The following is a 23,922-nucleotide window of genomic DNA, read 5'->3' as shown; positions in this document are numbered from 1 at the left end:
ATAATTTTTATTTCAGGGATTTAGGTTTTAGTTAACAAAATTGAAAGAAGGAACATAAAAGTTAAATATATTAAATTTCTATTAACCTGGGAAAAACCTGTATAGTGGTCAGGTTTCAGAATAGGTAATTAGAATAAGTTGTTAGTTATATTTTAGATAATTAGATCATTGTGTGATTGAGGTTAAAATGGTGAATTTGGTTTTCCTTCCCATTATCAAGTTTCTTTCATGAAAAGAAATGTTACCATGGACAGCATCTGGGCTAGTCAAAACCAGACTGAAGAAAATCCTAATGTAGTTAGGAGCTTGACGGAACACAGCCCCAAAAGTTTAAGTTAATGTCTTCCTGGTAGTGGGCTTTGTTTTATTTTTAAATAAAGAATAGTATATGTAATATTTTGTATATTTTAAGTCTTCAAGTTTTGTGAAGCTGTTTAACAAAAATAATTTTTAAGCTCTTGCTAACAACTCAGAATAGCAGATCTATTATTCATAATCACTCGTTCTTACAGGACAGACCACTTGTATGCCTTCTTCATTCAGTGGAGTCCAGAAACATATGCAGAAGATACTGGTGAATATACCAAAGAACCTGGATTTATAGTAGTAAAAAAGATTGAAGAATCTGAAACAAATGAGGATTCTACTAGTGAAGCAGCAGCTAGAGAATGGGAGGTAAGGGGGAAAATGTGAAGCTTTCATTTATCTTTTTTTTGGTATGAATTTATAGTTTTAGAGTTGGCAAAGTTCAAGTGATCTTTAAATGAGTAATATTTTAAAGGTTCACTGTCCTTATATATATGTGTTTATTGAATAAATCTGATTAGTAACTTTGGTTTATTCCTTTTCGTCATTTCCCTTTTGCTTTAAAATGCTAGAGAAGCAACCTATCAGCAGTAAAATGCCTTTTATTGAGTGAACTTTAGGAATAATTACTGTTATACTAATTTTCATAAAACATTTATTGCAGATCTAATTCACTTTAATGTTATATCCTGCATGAAGGAGGCATAGTAGTTATTTAACACATTCATGCAAATTAGCACTCCTTCTAAGCTCATATCCAAGCATTATCTTGACATCAGTTTAGCAATATGCAAAGGAAATAAGCTGATGCTAATTTTACAAAGTAATGAAAGTTTTATATGCTGCTCAGATTTACTGAGCTTGTATAAATGGTCAAATTAACACTAAACAACTTTTTTTTAGCCCCTCTTAGATCTGTCTTTTAATATTGCATATTATGATTTTAAATGCTTTGTCACGTGGGATGGATAGAGTGACATATCTGGTCTTTCTTTTGTTACGGTTCCCTGGATTCACCATCTTCATGCCTTAGAAAATACAGAGCAGATGCTAAAATGTGATAATAAACTGAATCAAATTTTGTTATCCATCTGGTGGCGTTTGTGGTTGTTTATGTGATGAATGTGGTGTACATGCACTTACCATGTATAATGATTAAAGGTATACATGGCATGTCTTTTGTCTAAAGCGCACACCTGATTCTGTATGTGCCTCAGTCCCTTCTGCCTAGTACATTCAGCATCAGTGTCTACTGTGACTGGGGTACAGTGGACGAAAAGAGTTAGCATAGCCTGAGCATTTATTTTGAGTTATTTTAATATTTATACCGATATTGTTTATCTCCCCACCAGCTTTCACAATAGCCATGAACTGGAAACAACATGAACGCCTGTCTGCAGGTTATTGGATTAAAAAAATTTGGAATATTTATAAAATTCCAAATAATGAAGCAACAAAAAGGTTCTGTTGATACAACAATGTAGATGAGTCTCACAGAATAAAAGATGTCGGGCCAGACATGAAAGACTATATATTGTATATTTCCATTTACATAAAATTCAAAAGGGCAAAACTAGTCAAAAGTCCACCAGACTACCTGTTTCTGGGAATTTAGGGGTTGTCTAGGCTCTGGAGGGAACTTTATAGAGCACTGGAGGTGGTCTGTATTTTATTCTGGGTAATGATTTACTTGGGTGTTAGCATATGCAAAACAATACCTGTGTATTTACAGTTTAGATTTAGAAGACTTTTAAAATAGCCCAGGTGATCAAGGATATAAACCTATACTAAACCAGTAACAAAGGTAAAATGGAAAGGGATAAAATAAAGTGTTTTAAAAAGGTATCACCTAGCTAATAAAACAGGATATAGTGACAGATGATGGTGAAGTACTAACTTGGGTGGCAAGGTGGATGGCAGTATCTTCAGTCAAGTCAGAGAATTGACAGTTTTCTCTCTTTTGAGATTGAAACGCTTAATTTTGGAAATAATAGATTTTATTACTAATTTTTTGAGTATTAACTATTTTTATTTAAAAGGAACCGTCTTAGTTCTTATGGACAACTCTGCAGATTATAATTTCTAAAGAAAAAGTTTTCTCACCTGTTTGCAACTAGAATTGATTCAAATAAAAAGAAGATGATAAATTGATAAAAAATTAAATTTTAGAAACTTTCTGCTGTGTTGTCTAGAAACATTTTGCTGCACTGTCTAATAGAGTAGCCACTAGTGACATGTGGCTACTGAATACTTGAAATGTGGCTAATGCCACTAAGAAACTGAATTTTTAATTGTTTAATTTTGATTAAACATAAAAACCAATACTTGATTCAGTATTGGATGACTTTTAGATATGTTTTGAACAACTTAGATATATGAATCTTTTTTTCAGCTATAAATTTCATAAAATCTCAATATGGTCTCATAAATAAGATTAGGTGTTTCCTGTGAAAATCTGGTATCTGCATTGAGATGTAGTTAAATATACTAATTCCTGTAAATACAATTTCCCCTCGCTGCTTGTAGCTGCTGAGCAAGGAAATATGACTGGTCCAAATAGAGCTAATCTGTAAATATAAAACATATGCTGGTTTTTAAAGATTCAGAACTGAAAGAAAAAATGTAAGGTATCATTAATTCTTACACTGATTATGTTGAAATGATAATGTTTTGGATATATTGGATTAAGTAAATATATTAAAATTGCTTTAACTTTTTTTTTAATGTAGCCACTACAAAATTTATAATTGCATATGTCTTGCATTGTATTTCTCTTGTATAGTATTGGTCTAGTGCCTGATAGCTACTAAATACATAAAAAGCTGGGGTGTTTTTTTTTTCCCATCAAAAGTCTGTTCTTTACCTTAGAGTTCATTCGTGGTGGTGTACATTCTATGGGTTTGAGCAAATGTAAGAGAACATAAAAAGTATTTTAAATGTTTAGAGGATTTTTTTAAAAGGGAATTTGAGGTGGATGAACCTCGAGCCTGTTACACGGAGTGAAGTAAGTCAGAGAAAAACAAATGTTATATGTTAACGCATACATCTAGATTCTAGAAAAATGATACTGATGAACCTACTTGCCTACATGCAGAACAGGAGTAGAGACGCAGGTGCAGAGAATGGACTTGTAGACACAGCAAGGGAAGGAAAGGGTGGGACAGATGGAGAGAGTAACGTTACAGACATACATTGTCATGTGCAAGTTAGATAGCTAGTGGGAAGCTGCTATGTAACACAGGGCGTTCAGCCCAGTGGTCTCTGACCAATTTTAGGGGCGGGAGGGAAGTTCAGGAGAGAGGGGATATATGTATACTTATGGCTGATCCACAGTTTTGTACGACAGAAAGCAGCACAACATTGTAAAGCAATTATCCTCTAAATAAAGATAAATTTTAAAAAGGGAATTTGACTAGAGAACATACATAAAATAAGAATAACTCAAAATTTCTACCTAGGTGTAGAGAATAGGTGACTTAGAATTTAAGATGAATTTGTTACAAATTTATTTCATGCTGACACGAAATTTGTACATTGGGGAACGTTTGCCTATGATAAACTTACTTTCTCTACTTCTTTTTGTTCTCCCTTCCTATTCCCCCTTCCCTTCCTCCTGCCTACGTAAGTACCATGAGGGCAAGGTTTTATGGATTTCATACACTGCTCTATCTGCTGAACTATGAACAGTGCAGTCATATAATTAACCCTTTGTAAATACAGCATTAGTGAATAAATTTGGACATAGATTAAAATAAATAAAAAATATAAGTTGTACTTGTTAACAGTTGGTCTAAAATAAGTTGTTATGTCACTTGTAGTAAATATTTTATCATAAAGCCCTAGACTCTTAGAGTTGAAATTAACTGACAGTTCAGCCTCTCTCATTTTACATTTTACATCATTCTTGATTCTACTTTAGCGTATTTAGTGATAGGGAGCTTATTACCTCAAAGGGCAGTGCTTTTCAGTTTAGGACAATTCTGTTAGAAAGTTCTTTCTTTTAGTGAGTTTAAAGAAATATACCTTTGTAAGTTTAATACGTTTATCTTTGTTCTTCCTTCCCATGCACATTAATGACAACAAAATTGTTCTGTGTAATATCATAATGTTATAATTTATTATCAGATATTAATATTTAAATATTCTTTATTATTTTATCTTTTTAAAATCCTCTACCAAGATTATTTTCACTGGTACTTCTGTTTGACTTTAATAACTCTTCTTTGATCCGACACTGTCTTCATCACTACCCTAAAAGGACATTAACTGTAGCACCCCAAATTAATAAAATGTGCATCTTTGTTAACAAGAAAAATTTTATAAATTTGAAACAATTTAAGTTCCCAAATGTTCAAATTAAAAGTCAGTTCTACTGAAGATAGAAAGGGCTGGAATTTGAGAATTAGATATGAAAAAAGGAAGCAAGAAAAGAGAGCAGTATTAGAGATTTGTACAGTGAATTCCAGAAAGAGGTGAGGGCCACAGAAACCTACCTTTACTAGCAAAGAGAACAGATAGCTGCATTTTAAGATTATTAGCAGTAAGAACTTTATGATACATCAGAACTATGATTTCTGAATACTTGGAGAAAAAATCTGAGAAATACTGCATGTGTAACTCAAGATGTATGTTGGATTGATGTTATTTAATATGTACACTTTATTCAAGTTTAGTCATTAGTATAAATATAGTTAGCATAAAACATCAGCTTACCTCACCATTGTTTCTTTTTTAACCATACTGTCTTGAGTATCTTAAGAATAAATTCTTCTGCTGTGGGTAGTTCAGTAGCCCTACATTGCAGCTGAAGCAGAACAATTTCTGCAATTGGTAGAGTTTTCTCTGTTTTTTTCCGGTACTCAGTTCCAGAAATCAGTAAAGCGTGTGAGGAAAACGTAGTATGTGGACTTTTGCAATTTTGTGAGAAATATTCCTTTTTCGTGGGGATCGTTTCTATGAATTTTCATTGAAAACACAGTAATGGCATTTCAACAGTGTGAGGAAGATCCTGAGGTGAAGGTGGGAAAAGATACCTGTTGACCTCCTACCATTTGCTGATGATTGTGCTTTTATTTGATTGATACAAAAATACAGAGATTAGCAGTATAGTGAATTTGCATGGACCACTCAGCTCTATCAACATTTCTTTTATAATCCTTTTCTATAGTTCTTCACATTTCTTCACATGTGATAAAAATGTTTAAAATACACATGAGTGTATTTTTACAATTTGCTGTTTGAGTCAGCATCCCAGCATGTGGCATATAGTTCTCTGACCAGGGATGGAACCTGGGCCCCCTGCATTGGGAGTGCAGAGTTTTAGCCACTAGACCACCACAGAAATCCGAGAGCCTGTTTAATTTTTAAGATTCATGTGAATTTTGCATTTATCTTAATTCATCTGCTATACATAAAAAACCTTATAAAATTCCTGATCATGAAGTAAAAGTGATGCTACAGTAGTGAAGGAAATTATTCTGGTTTACTCTTCACTTCTCACACTTGCCTAAGTACTGACAAAAATATCTTACATTGAGTTTTTGGTTTCTGATATGACCTCTCCATTTTTATGTGCTTGACATTACTCACATTTTCTCAAATGATCCAAGCTTTCATTTAAGTGAAAATATAAAGGTGGCACTAGTGGTAAAGAACCTTCTTGCCAGTGCAGGAGACACAGGAGATGTGGATTCAATCCCTGGGTCGGGAAGATCCCCTGGAGGAGGGCATGGCAACTCACTCCAGTATTCTTGCCTGGAGAATCCCATGGACAGAGGAGCCTGGTGGGCCATGGTCCATAGGATCACAGAGTCGAACACGACTGATGCAACTTAGCATGTATGCATAAATGTAAATTTATGGGCTACTTATTAACTAAACCTGTACAACGGTTTTGTAGTTATGCCAAATATTTTAAAATTTGCTTTCTCATATAATTTTGTAAATCATTTATAGGATCTTCCCATCTTGACATTAATTTTTAGTATTGTATAAACACTTTAAAATATTTAAGCTAACCTTAGCAATTTAGGCTGTAAAATTTATCATATCTTCAGTGATTTGGTTTTCCACCTGGATGTGGTAATTACCATGTGAAATCAGTTCTGTTTTCTTATTTGTCATTAGGTAGAATTATTGCTATGGTGTTTTATTAGATTTCTCAGAGAAGACTTAACAGTTTCATATTGCTGCAACTTTAAGAGCCAATAGTTTCAGGAGGCTTCCATTTGTTTGGTTAGTGTTTTACTTCTTAAGCTACCAGACAATGAGTATTCTGGTGTTCATTTTCTTAAAGACATGGTTTGTGTGTGTGTTTAAAGTAGCAAGTAGTGCCAAAAATTAAAATTGAGTCAATATGTAAAATAAAGCAAAATTTCTGATCTCTTCTCAGCCTAGTCAGCAGAATCCATACAGAATTGATTTTGTTCAAAATAAAAGTAGTCTCAATATCTGAGTTACTAAATAGAGGTCACATTTCTCAGCTAAAATCAATTAAAAAAGAATATACTTTTATAAAAAAATTGAATCACATAGGATTACAAATCATAATGTCAAAAGAAATTCAGTAAATCTGAAAATTTTTTAAATCAAAAGCATTAAAAACAATTCGAATTTATGAGTTAACACTAATTGTCTTGTGTAATATTTCCATATTGATTATTTTTTAGACCTCTTTATTGAGGTATGAATGCTACATAAAAAACTGTTTATATTTAATATATACAACTTGAGTTTGGGGACAAATATACATCCATGCAAAATTCAGGGTTAAATTGAAGAAAGTAGGGAAAACCACTAGACCTTTCAGGTATGACCTAAATCAGATCACTTAACGATTATACAGTGGGGGTAACAAATAGACTCAAAGGATTAGATCTGCTAGACAGAGTTCCTGAAGAACTATAAACGGAGGTTCATAACATTGTACAGGAGATGGTGACCAAAACCATCCCCAAGGAAAAGAAATGCAAGAAGGAATAGTGGTTTTCTGAGGAGGCCTTATAAATAGCTGAGAAAAGAGAAGCGAAAGGAAAAGAATGAAGGGAAAGATATCTGAATACAGAGTTCGAGAGAATAGCAGGAAGAGAGAAGAAAGCCTTAAGTGAACAATGCAAAGAAATAGAGGAAAACAACAGAATGGGAAAGACTAGAGATCTCTTCAAGAAAATTGGAGATATCAAGGGAACATTTCATGCAAAGATGGGCATAATAAAGTACAGAAACAGCAAGAATCTAACAGAAGCAGAAAAGATGATGAGAGATGGCAAGAACACACAGAAAAACTATACAAAAAGGTCTTTATGACCTTGATAACCATTATAGTGTGGTCACTCACCTAGAGCCAGACTTCTGGAGTATGAAGTCAAGTAGGTGTTATGAAGCATTACTATGAACAAAGCTAGTGGAGGTGATAGAATTCTAGCTGAACTATTTCAAGTCTTAAAAGATGAAGCTGTTAAAGTGCTGCGCTCATTATGCCAACAGATTTGGAAGACTCAGCAGTGGCCACAAGACTGGAAAAGCTCTGTTCATTCCAATCCCAAAGAAAGGCAACACCAGAGAATGTTCAAATTACTGTACAATTGGACTCATTTAACATGCCAGCAAGATTATGTTCAAAATCTTTCAAAATTAAAACGCACTTGCTCCTTGGAAAAAAAGTTATGACAAACCTAGACAGCGTATTAAAAAGCAGAGACATCGCTTTGCCAACAAAGGTCTGTCTAGCCATAGATGTATAGCTCTATAGTTTTTCCAGTAGTCGTGTATGAATGTGAGAGTTAGACCGTAAAGAAGGCTGAGCGTAGAAGAATTGATGCTTTTGAACTGTGGTGCTGGAGAAGACTCTTGAGAGTCCCTTGGACTGCAAGGAAATCCAGCCAGTCCATCCTGAAGGAAATCAGTCCTGCATATTAATTGGAAGGACTGATTCTGAAGCTGAAACTCCAATACTTTGGCCACCCGATGCGAAGAGCTGACTCATTTGAAAAGACCCTGATGCTGGGAAAGACTGAAGGCAGGAGGAGACGGGGACAACAGAGGATGAGATAGATGGTTGGATGGCATCACTGACTCAGTAGACATGAGTTTGAGTAAACTCTGGGAGTTGGTGATGGACAGGGAGGCCTGGCATGCTGCGGTCCATGGGGTCACAAAGAGTTGGACACGACTGAAGGACTGAACTGAACTGATGCATGGTGTGTGTGTGTTATATATATTTAAATCTCATTTAAACTATGTTTTGGTATGCATATTTTTAGTTATAGAAATTCTGGCTGGGAGTAATGGTAGGTTTTCAATATAGCACCCCACTGCCACTACCGTTTAATGTTTGTTTTATGTGTGAGGCAATGCAGGGATGGGGTTGGTGACCACAGTTCACTGTATATGTAAGAGGACTCTATTGTACAGCTGGTGTAGAGATGGTTATAGTGTGTCTATGAGGGATTGTGGGAGAGAGATCTTAGGGTAAGTGTGATGTAGAGCTGGTTGGGGAGGCATAGGGGTGGCTGGTGTGAGTGGCAGGGTGGATGTTCATCAGAGGTGTACGGTGTCCTATGCATGCACATCCTGGAATGTGGAGAAAGGAGATGTGGAGGTGTGGGTATGGTACAGTGCATGCACTAGAAAAGTGGTTGTGTATTTGTGAAGGCGGCATTGTGCACACAACTTTGTGCATACACACAGCAAGGTTAAGGGGAAAGAGCAGGTTTAATTTAGATGGAAGAAATATTCAGTGTATCATACATTCAGTGTACTATTTACCTCTAGTTAAAAGTCAGGTAATCTAGATATTTTTTGTTTATAGTCATAATAATATTTAATCTTAAAAATTGAGTTACATTCAGGATACCCCTTGTTAGTGAAGTATATACCTAGGCATAATAGATAATAATTACTTTTTCAAGAAACTGTTAGGAAATTCAGTTTAAAAATGGGCTGTGTAATACTCAAAGGAATTTTCAGGTCACACTGAATATTTGTATAGGATTTATTTGTAGTAGATTGGCTTCATTTTTATAGTCACTCTAAAAGTTTGAAGTGTCCTCAAAGGACGTTTTAATGCTTAAAAATACATATAAGATGAAATGTTATAGGATTCTTAGATATAAATAAGGAACAGAATTTTATGACTGTAGAAACAGACAGTAAAATGTTAATTGAAATCATTTGTGTACTTTGGAAAGGTCTCTGGAAACTGTACTGATTACTTTTTTATGACTGAGGTTATTTTTAGTGTATTTCTTAATGTACTGGTGTTTGGAAATACATGCTCTGTATCTTTAAACCTTTGAGTCCTTTCTTTGCACATTTGGGTACAGTGCAACCAAACTTAAACATGGGAAATCCTCTCTTCCCTCCCCAGCTTAACAGTCTCCACTCAGGACTATCTTTGCAATGGATACTACTTAGTGATTAGCTCTCTGTCTTGTCAATCAAATCTTTGTCTCCAGCAAACAGTTTTGTCACTGTAGTAGGGCTCTTGTGCTGGAAATGGATCTTTGACAGAGGAAGAATGCTTTTTAAAACAGTTCTTAGGAGATGATGTAACTTAATTTGTCCTGGAAAGGAAATGTCTCGTCTCTGGTATGGGAAAAAGGGGAGAAGGCATCAACCAATTAATCAAAAATATACTCTGGTAAATCTTAGTCGATGATTTCAGTTTCTGTATTTACTAGTCTTTTTATGGTGACATTCTGCAGAATTATGCAATTTTAAAATTTAAGCATAAAAAATACTTAGAGAATTCAAAATTCTATGATTGTAAAGAAGTACCTTCAAGTTATTTCTGCTAATGCTAAATATCTTCAAAAGGAAATAAATAAGGAACTATGATTTTGGTTTGTTAAAGTGTTTTGGTTTTCCTGTTTTGCATCAACAGGAAGTTATTGAATTTTTATTACTGCCTTAATTTTCAAGTTAAGCTTTGTAGGAAAATACTCAGAATTTTGTTTTCCTTAAAAATGAGTGAATTTTTGTTTTGCTTAAAAATAAATTGAGTAGAACCTTCTTAATGAATTTTTATTTTTATTGATTGGATCCCAAACCAAATACATTTATAATTTAGTGTATGAAGACTATTGTTCTAGCCATAAGAGAAAAGACCTTTTTTAAGCTATCCAAAAAGTCTCAAGCATTACTGCCTAATACGAAACTTTAAGTAATACTCTAACAAAGAAAAATCTTAGTCAACCTTACTATTATAAGACTCTTAGGTATTTTTTGGTATAAGTATTTATGCATTATTTGTTAGAAAATGTATTGCCAGTTTTTCTTTCTTTGGTAGTTTAGGATTATATCTTGCTTTATGAATGTTCATTTTATTTGTCCTGTAATTATAGGTGATTTAAATGAGACTGGATATATACTTAGACCTCAGAGTGACTTTGAAAGTTGTCCTCAGCAACTTGCCACTCTGAATTGTGTAAAAATATCAAAATGATTTCTATTAGTGGTGTTTTAATTTGACTGAGAGTACTTTGTTAAATCTTTTTATTTTTAAATTTATGATTTCAATTTTTTGTTTATGAAACATCACCACAGAGGGTTTAGTCATCTGAAATGATTGGATTTGTTAAAATTCTGATCAGATTATCAGATTAGCCAATTAACACAGCTTTTTTTTTTTAAACCAAGAACAGTGATGCTATTCATATATTTTTAATTTGCAGTTTGAATTAACATTTATCATTAGTTTGCTAATACTATATTATAGTTCATTACAAATACAAGCAAAATGTGGACAGTTTGAACTTTCTAGGTCATTATAATGTGCATCACATTTATTACAGTCACAGATTCATTTTCAAACTTATATAAGGTGTTACGTGATTTTGTCAGATATGAGAGCATGCTTCTCATTGGTCCTTAGCTCTGCACGTAATTAGAGTTTATATATAATACTTCATTTAACCTTCACACTAAGTTGCAAAGTCAATAGTATCACTTGCCATTTTAAAAGTGAGAAAATTCATATGGACTTATTACTGAACTAAGCTGTTCTGGAGAACAGACACCGCTCAACCCTAGCATATTCATTACCTCACCAGGATGTCTTTGAGAGTTTTATAAAATGGTACAATATAGTATAATGTGTTTCGGTGTGTGGACAACCTCAGGTCCCCATTTTCTAACTGTTTTCCTTGCTTTGGAGTAGAAATCCCAGAAGCTGTAGGGTAGGAGAAAGGCTTAAGAAAATTTGCCATTTGCAACAACATGGATGAACCTAGAGGGAATTATGCTTAAGTGAGAGTTATAGAAAAACAAATACTGTATGTTATCACTTGCATATGGAATCTAAAATGTAAAACAAAGTAGTTAATATGACAAAAAAGAAACCATCTTACAGATATATAGAACAGGGAATACAGCTGATATTTTATAATAATTATAAATGGATTATAATCTATAAAAATTTTTGAATCACTGTTGTACACAGTGATTGATAAAGTCAAGCATGCTTCATCAGTATGATTCTCACTTAAGCTAACTGGACAAAGATTTAACTTCACTCTGTATATTTTAGAGCATATTCTTCCTATTAGTTCCAAAGATGGCTTTTGCCAGTGTCTCTGTCCCCAAGGTGAACTTCTTTTGCTCCCTGCCTCTCCAGAAGACTCCAAAATCTGCAAGCAGATCTAACTCTGGCTCCTTTCAAATTACTGCTTCTGTCCCAAGTCTTCCAGAGTATGTGTGCTCTTTTAAGACTGAAGTCTTCTTTTTCCTGCAACTCTCTGGGTCTCCTGAAAGGACACCCCACTGACCTTCAAAGTTAAACATTCTGGGGGCTCATTTTTTCTAGCAGGGGACGCCCAGGTTTGGGAACCTGGTGTGGGACTCAAACTCCTTTGGAGAGAATTCCCTGGTGGCTCAGACGGTAAAGCGTCTACCTGTGATGCGGGAGACATGGGTTCAATCCCTGGGTCAGGAAGATCCCCTGGAAGGAAATGGCAACCCACTCTCAGTACGCTTGCCTAGAAAATTCCATGAATGGAGGAGCCTGGTGGGCTGTAGTCCATGGGGTCGCAAAGAGTCGGACATGACTGAGCGACTTCACTCACTCACTCACTCTGCAGTTATAGTTAGCCCAGTTATAGTTAGCCTTCTGTTTCTGGTTCACCTACCAAAGGTATGGTCTGGACTGTACCATGACTGCACCCCTCCTGCCCATCTTCATTATATCTTCAGTTGTTAAAGATCTTTCCTGGTAGGTTCCAGTCTGCCTCACTGATAGTTGTTCAGTGAATAATTTGATTTTGCTGTGCTTGTGTGCTCAGCGTCTTTCTACTCAGCCATCTTGCTATCTTATTTTTAATGGCTGTTACAGAGTTTATTCTGATATATAATGTAAATTTAATAATTTACTTAAAGCTGTTTATATATTTGATATACCCATATACTCTGTCTCTTTTGTGTTTGTCAATAAATTGTAATTGACATGAAGATTTATAAGCTCATTTTATAAGGGTGTAAGCTTAATCACATTAAAGTCACAAAATATTAAATATTTTTTATATTTGTTTAATATTCAAAATATTAAACATCACTTTTCTCTATCAATTCTTCACTGCTGCTGCTGCTAAGTCACTTCAGTCGTGTCCAACCCTGTGTGATCCCATAGACGGCAGCCCACCAGGCTCCCCCGTCCCTGGGATTCTCCAGGCAAGAACACTGGAGTGGGTTGCCATTTCCTTCTCCAATGCGTGAAAGTGAAAAGTGAAAGTGAAGTCACTCAGTCGTGTCCGACTCTTAGCAACCCCATGGGCCGCAGCCTACCAGGCTCCTCCGTCCATGGGATTTTCCAGGCAAGAGGACTGGAGTGGGGTGCCATTGCCTTCTCCGAATTCTTCACTAGATTTTGTCACATTTCCCTTTTTTTGTTGTTTCCTAGGCTCTTATATATGACAAGATGAATTTATTTTTTTATATTTTAGACTTTTATGTTTGAAAACACATGATGAATTATTTACATCTGTGTAGAAATTAGCTCACAGCTAGAATTTTAAGAAAAACCAATTTAAATGTAAAGCTCTTTCCAGTGACCTTAGCTGAAGGTAATGATTGTAATACTGATAAAAAAAATAATTTATACTAACACTATACACTTACCATGAGTTTTTTTTTATTTAATCCTCAAACTGTTTAATATTTTTACTTTCACCTTCATTTTACGAAACAGAGACATATGATAGTCATATTGCAACCAGAAGTCAGCGCTGTGGTTTGAATCCAGCCATTCTGTTCTGGCTCTAGGCTGTGCCCTCAAATTCTTTGCTATCCTTGCTCTCAAAATCATCAGAATATAACTAGGAGAAGGGGGTTAACATTCATTTTGTACATTTATTGTATCAGTTTCTACTTTATATATACCTTATACATACTGCTATTTATTCCTCATAAAGTGCCTAAAGTATGATTATCATTTTCATTAGAAAAACCAGAAATAGATTAAGTTTGATTGCTCAAGTTCACCCAGCTAATATAGTCAGCCTTCCTTATCTGCCACTTCTGCCTTCTATGGTTATGTATTTGCAGATTCAGCCAACCACAGATCAGCAGTATTTAGGAAAAAATTCCAGAAAGTTCCAAAAAGCAAAACTTGAATTTGCCACATGCTGGCAACTATTTCCATTGCATTTATATTGTATTTACAACTATTTACATAGCATTTACATTGTATTAGGTATTGTAAGTAATATACTGGAGAAGGAAATGGCAATCCACTGCCGTTTTCTTGCCTGGAGAACCCTTGGAGAGAAGAGCCTGGCAGGCTTCAGTCCATGGGGTCGCAACAAGTCGGAAATGACTGAGCGACGTAGCATAGCACAGCACAGGTAATATACAGTTGATTTAAAGTTTATGAGAGAGGTGTGCATAGATATATGCAAATACTTTGTTATTTTCTGTAAGGGACCTGAGCATCCATAGATTTTGGTTTCAGTGACAGTTTCTGGAACCGATCCCTTAGGCATATGTAGGAATGACTGTTAAACAGAATCAAAATTTCGAGAGGAGTTTTACAGCTAAGCCCAGGATGCTTACTGCTATACTGTGTTTCCTACCTATAGTACCTGTTCATGGGAAGTTTAACAAGTGTTCATATGTGCCTTACTGTATAAACCACCTGCTCTCAGGTTACAACATGATTGAAAAAGGACATATACAGATACATTCAGTGTAGAATATTTTCCTTTGTTTATTTGACTTTAGTAGTTGAAAAGCATATTTATTAATATATAAGTTGTGAGACCTAATGATAAAATGAGTCTCTCTGATCCCACTCACTCACTCACTTTCCAACTTAAGAACTAGAATGTTACCAATGAAAGAGTATCATCCTGTGTGTTCTTTCTCTTTCTCATCTCATGTCACCTCCAGATTGGTAGCTACCTCCCTAAATTTTGTTACCATTTCCCTGCTTTTCTTTAATTATTAGATTTTATTTTTTTGGAGCTGTCAAAGTTTATAGAAAACTTGAAAATACAGAGAGTTCCCATATACCCCTTTTCTCTCCAAACACAGTACCCCTATTATTTACATCTTGTATTAACGTGGTACATGTTATATTGTATAAGCTAATATTATTACACATTATTACTCAAAGTCTGTAGTTTGCTTTGGGGTTCATTCTTTGTGTTACACATTCTATGGAATGACATGTATCTGCCATTATAGGATGATACAGTGTAGTTTTCATTGCCTTCAAAATGCCCTGTGCTCGCTCTGTTCATTTCTCCTTTGCTCTACCTGAAGACCAGGGAACCATTGATGTTTTTACTCTTTCTATAGTTTCGCCTTTTCCAGAGTATCATATGGTTGGAATCATACCATATGTAGCCTCTTCGTATTAGCTTCTTTCAGTTAGTAAGATGAATTTAAGGCTCCTCCCTGTCTTTTCATGGCTTGATAGCGCATTTCTTTTTAGTGCTGACTTTTAATATTGGGCTTCCCTGGTGGATCAGCTGGTAAAGAATCAGCCTGCAATGGGGGAGACCTGGATTCTATCCCTGGGTTGGGAAGAACCCTTGGAGAAGGGAAAGGCTACCCACTCCAGTATTCTGGCCTGGAGAATTCCATGGACTATATAGGCCATGGTATTGCAAAGAGTCGGACATGACTGAGTGACTTTCACTTTAATATTCCATTGTCTTAACATACCATAGTTTGTTAATCTATTCACCTACTGTAGGACATTTTGGTCACTTCCAAGTTTTGACACTTAAAGAAAAGATTGTTATAAACATTTGTGTGCAGATATTATGTGGACATAAATTTTCAGCTCATTTAGGTAAATACCAGCGAGTGTGATTGCTGGATTATATAATAAGTGTATTTTTAGTTTTGTAGGAAACTGCCAAATGGTTTTCCAAAGCGACTGTACTGTTTTTTTCCTTTACCAACAGTAAATGAGGGTTCCTACTGCTCCACATCATCACCAGCATTTAATGTTATCAATGCTTTCATCCTGAAGACGTATATAGTAGTATACCATTGTTTCTTTAATGTGCATTTCCCAGATGACATATGACATAGAGCATCTTTTCATAGTCTTGTTTGTCTGCTCAGATGTTTAGTTCATGTTTTTTTTTTTTCTTGTTATTTTTAAGAGTTCTTCAAATATTTTGGATAACATATTTATCAGATATAAATCTTGCAGAGATTTTCTCCCAGTCTGTGGATTATTTTTGTATTCTCTGGACAGTGTCTGTCACAAACCAGTTGTTTTTAGTTATAATGAAATCCAGCTTGCTTTTGGTGTTATATCTAAAAAGTCATCTTCAAACCCAAAGGTACTTAGATATTTTTCTGTGTTATCTTCTAGTTATTTTATAGTTTTGCATTTTACATTTGGGTTTAAGATCCATTTTCAGTTAATTTTTGTGAAAAAGTATGAAGACTTTGTCCAGTTTAACTTTTTTGCAAGTGGATGTCTAGTCGTTCCAGCACTCCTTGGTAAAGACCATTCTTCATTGTGTTATCTTTGCATCTTTGTCAAAAATCAGTTGACTGTGCTTGTCTATATCTAGGGTCTGTATCTTCCATTCCATTGATCTGTTCTTTTACCAATATCCAGTCTTGATTATAGTAAGTCTTGAAGTTGAGTAGTGTCAGTCCTTCAGTTTTCTTCTTTTCCTTCATTTTTTCTATTCATTATTCATTATTCCTTTTTTCTATTATCTTGTCTGTCATGGCTTTCAACAAGTTTGCATAGCTTTTGATAGAGCTACCTTAATGTTTACTGGTAGCTAATTCATTTTAGTTGGCTAGAACTAGGTATGGTAATTTATGTTTTGCAAGACTATTAATTATAAATTAATTTATTTAATAGATATAGAGCTACTCCAGAGGATCTGTTTCTTCTTGTATGAATTTAGTGGTTTGTGTCTTTCAATGAATTGGTCTGTTTCATCTGTGTTTTCAAATTTGAAAGTATAGAGTTGTTTATAATATTCCATTATTATCAATAGTAGTGACCTCCCTTCATTTATGATATAATTTATCTATATGTTTTCTTTTTTTTATTTTATTAGTTAGCCTGACTAAAGATATAAATTACAACTATTGAAAACAGTAGTTATAATTTAAAGCAAAAGGAGCAAAGTTTTAACATAACCCAGGTCTTATTTTGTAATAAAGACTTTCTCATATATTATGAAATGTAGAACAGAGTTTTAGGTAGTTTCAGCATGCTATTTGTATACCCTTTTTTGTTAGCTACAACAGCTCAACTTTAATTCCCTCCTTTTCAAAAATATTTTTGGATATCAAAGTAAATATAAATGGCATTGTTAAGTAACATTTTTCTTTCTACGTCATCTCCCTTTACTAAGGAATAAAAGTAAGGAGTAAATGAGAAATGAAAATTCCACATTCACAGATATCTCTGTTAGTCTGCAAGGCAGTTGTGGGAAAGGAAGTTTGTTTACAGTATAATCCTAAGGGGAAATCCAAGAAAGAGGACTGTTGAGGCGAAGCGAAAGACACTCAGTTGTGTCCAAGTCTCTGCGATCCCATGGACTGTAGCCTGCCAGGCTCCTCTGTCCATGGGATTCTCCAGGCAAGAATACTGGAGTGGGTTGCCATTCCCTTCTGCTGGGGATCTTCCCAGCCCAGGGATCAAACCCAGGTCTCCCCCACTGCAGGCGGGTTCTCTACTGTCTGAGCCACCAGGGAAGCCTGAGAGGACTGTTAGACCGAAGCACTGCTCTCTTTCTGGGAAAACGTGTTCTTGTTCATGACATTCACAGCAGCTATACATTCCCTCTTTTTTCAGCTTCTGTTCTTAGTTGTGTGTCTCATTGTAATAGAGATGGGTGGATTTCACTCTGCCTTTACGTTTGTAATTTGTTAAAAGTAAATGCTTAGGCAAACAGTTAGTGAGATTCCTTTGTCAAAAACTGTAAAGACTGGAGAGTAGCACTTAATTCTACAGAGGGTAGTTCCTACATATGGGATTTAGTAGTATATCCAAACCATTTTGCACCTTAAGAAATGACTTTCTAGCCAGACAGCTAATACACTTTTAATTAGAAGGTCTTGATTTCCTTAACTGTGTACTTTAATACTTGGGAGTATGATGTAGGACATTTTGTAGCAATCTGTCCATTTTCTACTTAGGTTTAATCTTTTGGATAAAATAATACTTTCTGTACATGGTTTATGATTTACTAAGGGGTTAAAAGTTAATTCGAGACTAATTTCAGATCCACCATATATACTAGGAATCTGTATCTCTTTATTGATTTTGATAGGGGGAAGTATATTTCTCTAGTTGCTGGTGGAGATAGATGGGCCTAAGGCTGAGCCGCTGGTGTTTGTTCTTTATGGGAAGATACTCCAAGATGAAGACAATAGCAAGAAGAAGGAGAATCTGAGCCTTGCCCAGAATAAAGCTAATAAACCATATATTTCTCATTCTCAAAGTCAGAGACCTTCCTGACCACACATGCGCAGAAAGGTTCCTCGAAGGTCAGAAGGGAAGGGGGTACTGCGTCTCCCAATAGTAGGTGATGTCAGTCTACCCATAGGCCTCTTTGCGAGACTCCATCTTGTCTAAGAGATGTGTGAACACGCATGGAAGGTCCCTGGGTTAAGCCAGATACAGTTTTAGAACCAGGCAACACAAGGCGATTGGCCAAAGGAAGCCCAGAAGAGAATGCCCCTTATGACTGTTTAAACTACCGTGAACACGAGATGTGCTCACACTGACGTGAGTCTATTCTTAACATACCCTTTTTACCTCCTAGTAAACACTGTACTTGTTTCACTACATGTTGTCTCTCTGTGGGAATTCATTTGTATAGAGCCAGTGAGTCAAGGGCCTTGTCACTGGCCACTGTGCCTGGTGGTCCAGTGGCTAGGATTCTGCGTTATCCCTGCCGCAACCTGGCTTCAGTCTCTGGCCAGGGAACCGAAATCCTACTTCAAGCCAAGGCCATCTGAGATCATAGTCATTTGATTTCAAATCTTTCTTCTTTATTAGTTTACCTGCACTTTTGACAATATTGTATATCTCCATCACAGCATGAATAAATATTTCAGGGTAAGGAGGTGGTGAGTTTGTAAGTCCCAGAAAGGAATATAGTTTAAAAAAATACTAGAAAAGTAGATTTGTGACATTAAAGAAACTATGACATTACCAGATATAATAAGCTTATAATGGCAATTTATGGTTCCCTCACTGTCAGTTCCTGTTCTAGGTGATGTTGGTACATAGATTATAACTGATCCCTTTGTGAGCAAATTCAACTTTACTTTCCTCCAGAAAGTGTGTTTTATATGGTAAAAGAAGAGCTTTAAGTGTAAGATAAGCGTTGAGTGGAAGAATAGAAAGGATGGAAAGGAATACTTAGGTCATATAATTTGAAAATTCTTGTATAGAAAACTGTTGTAGACTGAATGCCATAGGAAAACAGAAGAAAAATATAACTGATCTTTAAATATTTTGTAGAAAGTTCTTTTTGTGCCTTAGAAAAGGAAGCTATGATTTTTAGTTTTTTACTTTTAGTACCTAATTTTTCTTTCATATTTCTTGAAAATACTGTTGTTCTTAACTGATCAATCTTTAATATTTTTAAATTTAAATTTCAGAGTAGGGAAACTGGGCTTCCCTGATAACTCAGTTGGTGAAGAATCTGCTTGAGATGCAGGATATCTCGGTTCAATTCCTGGGTCGGGAAGATCTGTATATAAAATAGTTGAACTCTGAAAACTGAAATGTTTTAATATCAAAAATAAAAACCAAACATAAATTTGGATACTCTTCAGCATTATCCTCTAGTCCTTAGGTAATTGATGGAAAATCATCAAATAAAAGTAGTGTTAATCCCTATTTACTCTGTGGTGGGTGCTGTATTCAGTCCTTTATGTGCATTTTATTTCTTCTTTTTATTTACACAGAAACCCTATTTGGTATGTACTCTTATTTCTTTCATTCTCTTATATACTCTTATTATTTCCTTTGTCTTATTGTTCCCATTGAGAAAAATAGATAAAGAAGGAGGAAAACCTAGTTCCATCCAATTCCCCAGAGGTTGAGATCATAACCACTTTGGGTTTCTTTGTAAGTAGAGAAATAGTTACCATATTTTATGTGTTCTTTGCTTTGTGAAAGTCAATCTAATAATGGCCAGAATGAGAAAATCTGTTCAGTTTCTTTTCCATTTTTTAATTATCATGTCTCTCATTGCTTTCACCAAGTTTACCTAGCTCTTTATAGAGGTGACTGATTCATTTTAGTTGGCTGGAACAAGAAACTTTTTAAAAACCTAGTTTAGAAGTCTAAACTCTTGTGGGTCAATTAGTTTAACTGCATTTTGTGGCCAGAACCTCTGCACATAACTGATCACAAGAGGAGTTTGTCATAGCTCAGGAGTATTCAGCAAATATTATAACACAACCAGAGTTCACTGTATTATGGTTACTGTTTTGGGAATTATGTCATGATCTGAAAAATCTGTAGCTGTTGTGTCAGTCTGAGGAAACTTGTCTGTTTTCGTGGGCTTTTTATAATAATGTTTATGTGTCATACATGGCTTTCAGATTCAGCAATGTGCAACAGACTTGTCTAGGCAACTATAGAAGATACTGAATTTCCCTTAGTAATTTAGAATGTAGGAAAGTCATTAAGTTTTAGTCAGAGATAACTGCTACAGTACCAACTCTAAAGCAGTACTGTAGAGGAGAGGCAAAAACTTTCAGTTCAGGTTATTTAGAAAGACTGAAGTAGACATGCCTGAGAATACAATTAGATATGCTTTTAAAAATCTAATTTTCTGTTTCCAGAGCTTACTTTTCTTATTGTCTTAGCTTTTAAAATGTGCTTCGTATCTTTCTCTTGCTCTTCAACTTCTTTATTATGATATGGACTGTATAGCTTGGGTATATGCTACCTTTGCCTAGAAGAAATTTTTCCAGCATTGCCGTTAGGATGTAATGTTTGAGTTAAACTGATTGGGAGAGTTGAAACTACCGTTTTTTTTTTTTTATAAACTGCAACAGAGATTTTAGATGTTATCTTTGATGTTAGCAAACTTGTTATATTTCATATAGCATTTTTTTATAAAGGACTGTGATTCTACTTACTCAGTCAAATTTTGTCGACATGAAACAATCCATAAAATAAACCTTTTACATTGTGTACTAGTAGTAGTTAGTTGGATGTGGTAGTTAATAAGTTAAATATATTCATGTGTATTTCACTGTAGATTAATATATAAATCTCTTGGATTTTCAGCATGGAGTGGGGAAAGAAATCCTAATTACAATTCTCTTTCCCACTTAAACTTCTCCAGTTTTTGTTTTATTTTATTTGGGCTGTTTTTCTCAACTGTCAGTGGAATTATTGTCTTCCTGTCTCCATATTCAGGTAGTGTCAGTGGCTGAGTATCACCGCAGGATCGATGCTCTAAATACTGAAGAACTGCGCACACTCTGCAGACGTCTCCAGGTGCCCCCTTCAGTAGTTTAAACCCCTTCAGAGATGGAATACTTCCTATTTTTAGTGTCTTTCATCAGAGCAAATCTCTTTTTTGAAGGATTTGTTTTGACTGCAGCACTAAAATGCCCCATCAGAAAATTCCTTTTTGTATTAATAAGAGTACAGTATTGCCTTGAAGAGCTGTAGGGCTATCTTTTCTGGCATCTTTTCATTTATTAAAAATATTCAGAGGAATTTTCTGTTATTTTAGAACTGTTCTCAGTACTGTGTTTCTTAGATTGATGAGGCGTTTTCATTTAACATTGGAAGAATGTCTTGAGTTTGAGATTGAATCTTTACTAAACGGAATCTGAAAGATGTGGTGCTATGGGGAAATGTTTAAAAATTTAATGGATAACAAGGTTCTCTTTAAGGCTATTTCAGTTGTATCAGCTTTACATCAAATATCTTAATGAGATGAATTGTTTTTGTCCTTGAGGTTTTCCTGGTTGGTATTAGAAATATTTTGGAGTAGTATCGATTAGGCACTAGAACTAGATAAATTATTTAAAAATATGTGAAATAACCTGTGTGATTTTTCAGAAATAACTATATATTTGAACTCATTTTTCAGTTTTGTGTATTATTGTGTGTTTTCCTCTTAATGAGATACGCTTTCCTGAATTTTTGTCTTTTAATGCTTCTCATGCTGCCTCGGATTTTTTTTTTTTTAACCTTTCACATCATCAAAATAAGGGTAAAACGTGATGATGTGAAAGAATTAATATAGTTCTCATCAAAAAACAATACAGTTCTAGAACATGTATTGGTTGAAAATGTATGTTGTTAAGGTTTGGTAAGAAATCTGTTAAAGGAACAAAATAATTTAGCAAGATTTCATTCCTGTGTGGAATCACAGTCGCCGAAAATTGCTGCATTTTAGTTATCTGCTCCAATAGAATTCTGTTTTCTGATTTAAAAGTTTCATCAGTAATACTTATGTTTTCATATATTTTACTTTCTAATATTATTGCATTTTATAGATTAAATTAACATGAAAAAGTGCCAACGTAATACATTCTAAAAGAGTTTATTCTTATTTAATGAACATTTTTATCATTTTAAGAATATCAGAACGTTTTCATTAAACAAACATATACATTCTTTTCAGTGCATCAAATTGTTCTAATTTAGAAAATAGGTTTGTGAACAAGTTAACTTTTAGATGTATTGTTTGGTTCAATCAGATTAAAAAAATTTGTGTTTAGAAAGTAAAAATTTTAAAGGCATTTAAAAAAATAACAGTAACCTTTTCAAAGCATATAAATTCACATATACATGCACACCAGTGAAGCATTATACTTTTTATTGTACTATTTTTTAAGTTAAAATTTTGGCACCCAGAAAGTTTTCTTAATTATTTTTGGCAAATTTTGTTTACCGTGAATAAAGTAATCTCATAAAAATAATCTCTTTAAGTAGCACAGAGAAAAAAGCAGGCTAGCTTGCTCACTTTTGCCCTTCAACAGAAGAAGTATAGTTTGCATGCAATTTACCGTTTTTGCACAGAAATACAGGTTTTATCTTTCAATACCTGTCCTTATTCATGTAGCGGATGAGGAAAATGTCTTCTTTAGCAGAAATCTCTTTCTACATTAGACATGCCATTGTTATTAGATGGAGCATTTTTTGCCTTCTACAATCCTAAATTAAAGCTTTAGCCACCTTTTTCAAGGTATAAGATTTGATATCTCTCAAAAGGCTAAAAATTTTAAAGGTTTGTTGCAGTTTTACATTAATATATTGCTTCTATTTGCTTCTTTAGATTACTACGAGGGAAGACATAAATTCAAAGCAGATTACTCCAGTGAAAGCAGACCTGGAATCTGAATCTTTTCGACCAAACCTAAGTGATCCCAGTGACCTCTTACTGCCAGATCAAATTGAAAAGGTATGATATACCCACTTTTGTACATTTCTGAGTATGTGCCCATGAGAGTAAATAGCTTCTTTTTAGTTGATTTAAAAACTGAAGAAGCAGGGCTATTGCTCCTATTCTTAACTCTTCAATGAAGAAAAAGTAAACAAATTATAGCAATTAATGTAATGGAAGATATTAGGAGATTTGGGTAACCAGACGTTAAAATAAATGGCAATAGTAATTTAGGTGAGACAGTATAATAGCCAGTATTTAATTTCTTACTGCGTGCCAGTTACCTGCTTTATATAGGTTATCTAATTTAGTTGTTGCAGCCCCTGTAGGAGTTAGATGCTTTTATTGTCGCATTTTGTAAATGAAGAAACTTGGGCTTAGAGAGGTTGAATAAATGTTCAGAGCCATACAGCTGTAACATATTGAAGCTTGATTTCTAATTCTGAGAGTCTTACTCTAGATTTGAGAGGTGTTAATAATCAAGGTAACAGTTCATCCGATATTTTTGTTAATTTGATACAGAGGATGCAAACAATAAGGGATTCATGTTTCTTGCCTCTAACGTATGTATTGTTTGGTATGATTCTTTCTTTGTCTAATGAACAATTAGTATTTCATATCAAGAAATGTACAGATATTCTTCAAGAGTCTCTGTATCTTTCATAATAATAAATAATTTCTACTGTTACTTTTATAGCCTACATGTTATAAAGTATCATTTAATTCCAACTGGCATTAGTATTCTGCAGATTGACAGTAAGAA

At 34.6% G+C, this 23,922-nt stretch overlaps 1 protein-coding gene across 14 annotated transcripts in view; it reads left to right on the top strand.

Moving 5' to 3' along the window:
- Nucleotides 1-23,922, top strand: part of OXR1 (oxidation resistance 1) — a 484,414-nt gene that overhangs the window by 452,396 nt on the left and 8,096 nt on the right. For 9 of the 14 annotated variants that reach the window (XM_043879384.1, XM_043879383.1, XM_043879385.1 and 6 more), the window contains 4 exons: nucleotides 513-675; nucleotides 19,799-19,870; nucleotides 21,176-21,256; nucleotides 23,052-23,177. In XM_043879384.1, coding sequence (XP_043735319.1) covers nucleotides 513-675; nucleotides 19,799-19,870; nucleotides 21,176-21,256; nucleotides 23,052-23,177 — 442 coding nt within the window. Of the gene's footprint in view, nucleotides 1-512; nucleotides 676-9,080; nucleotides 9,947-19,798; nucleotides 19,871-21,175; nucleotides 21,257-23,051; nucleotides 23,178-23,922 lie in introns of those variants that run through there. The other 5 variants (XM_043879388.1, XM_043879389.1, XM_043879387.1 and 2 more) reach the window with 4 other exon arrangements.

Source organism: Cervus elaphus, chromosome 21, assembly GCF_910594005.1.
Source record: "Cervus elaphus chromosome 21, mCerEla1.1, whole genome shotgun sequence".
Classification (NCBI taxonomy): Eukaryota; Metazoa; Chordata; class Mammalia; order Artiodactyla; family Cervidae; genus Cervus; species Cervus elaphus.
This window is presented reverse-complemented; position numbering and strand designations above follow the sequence as displayed.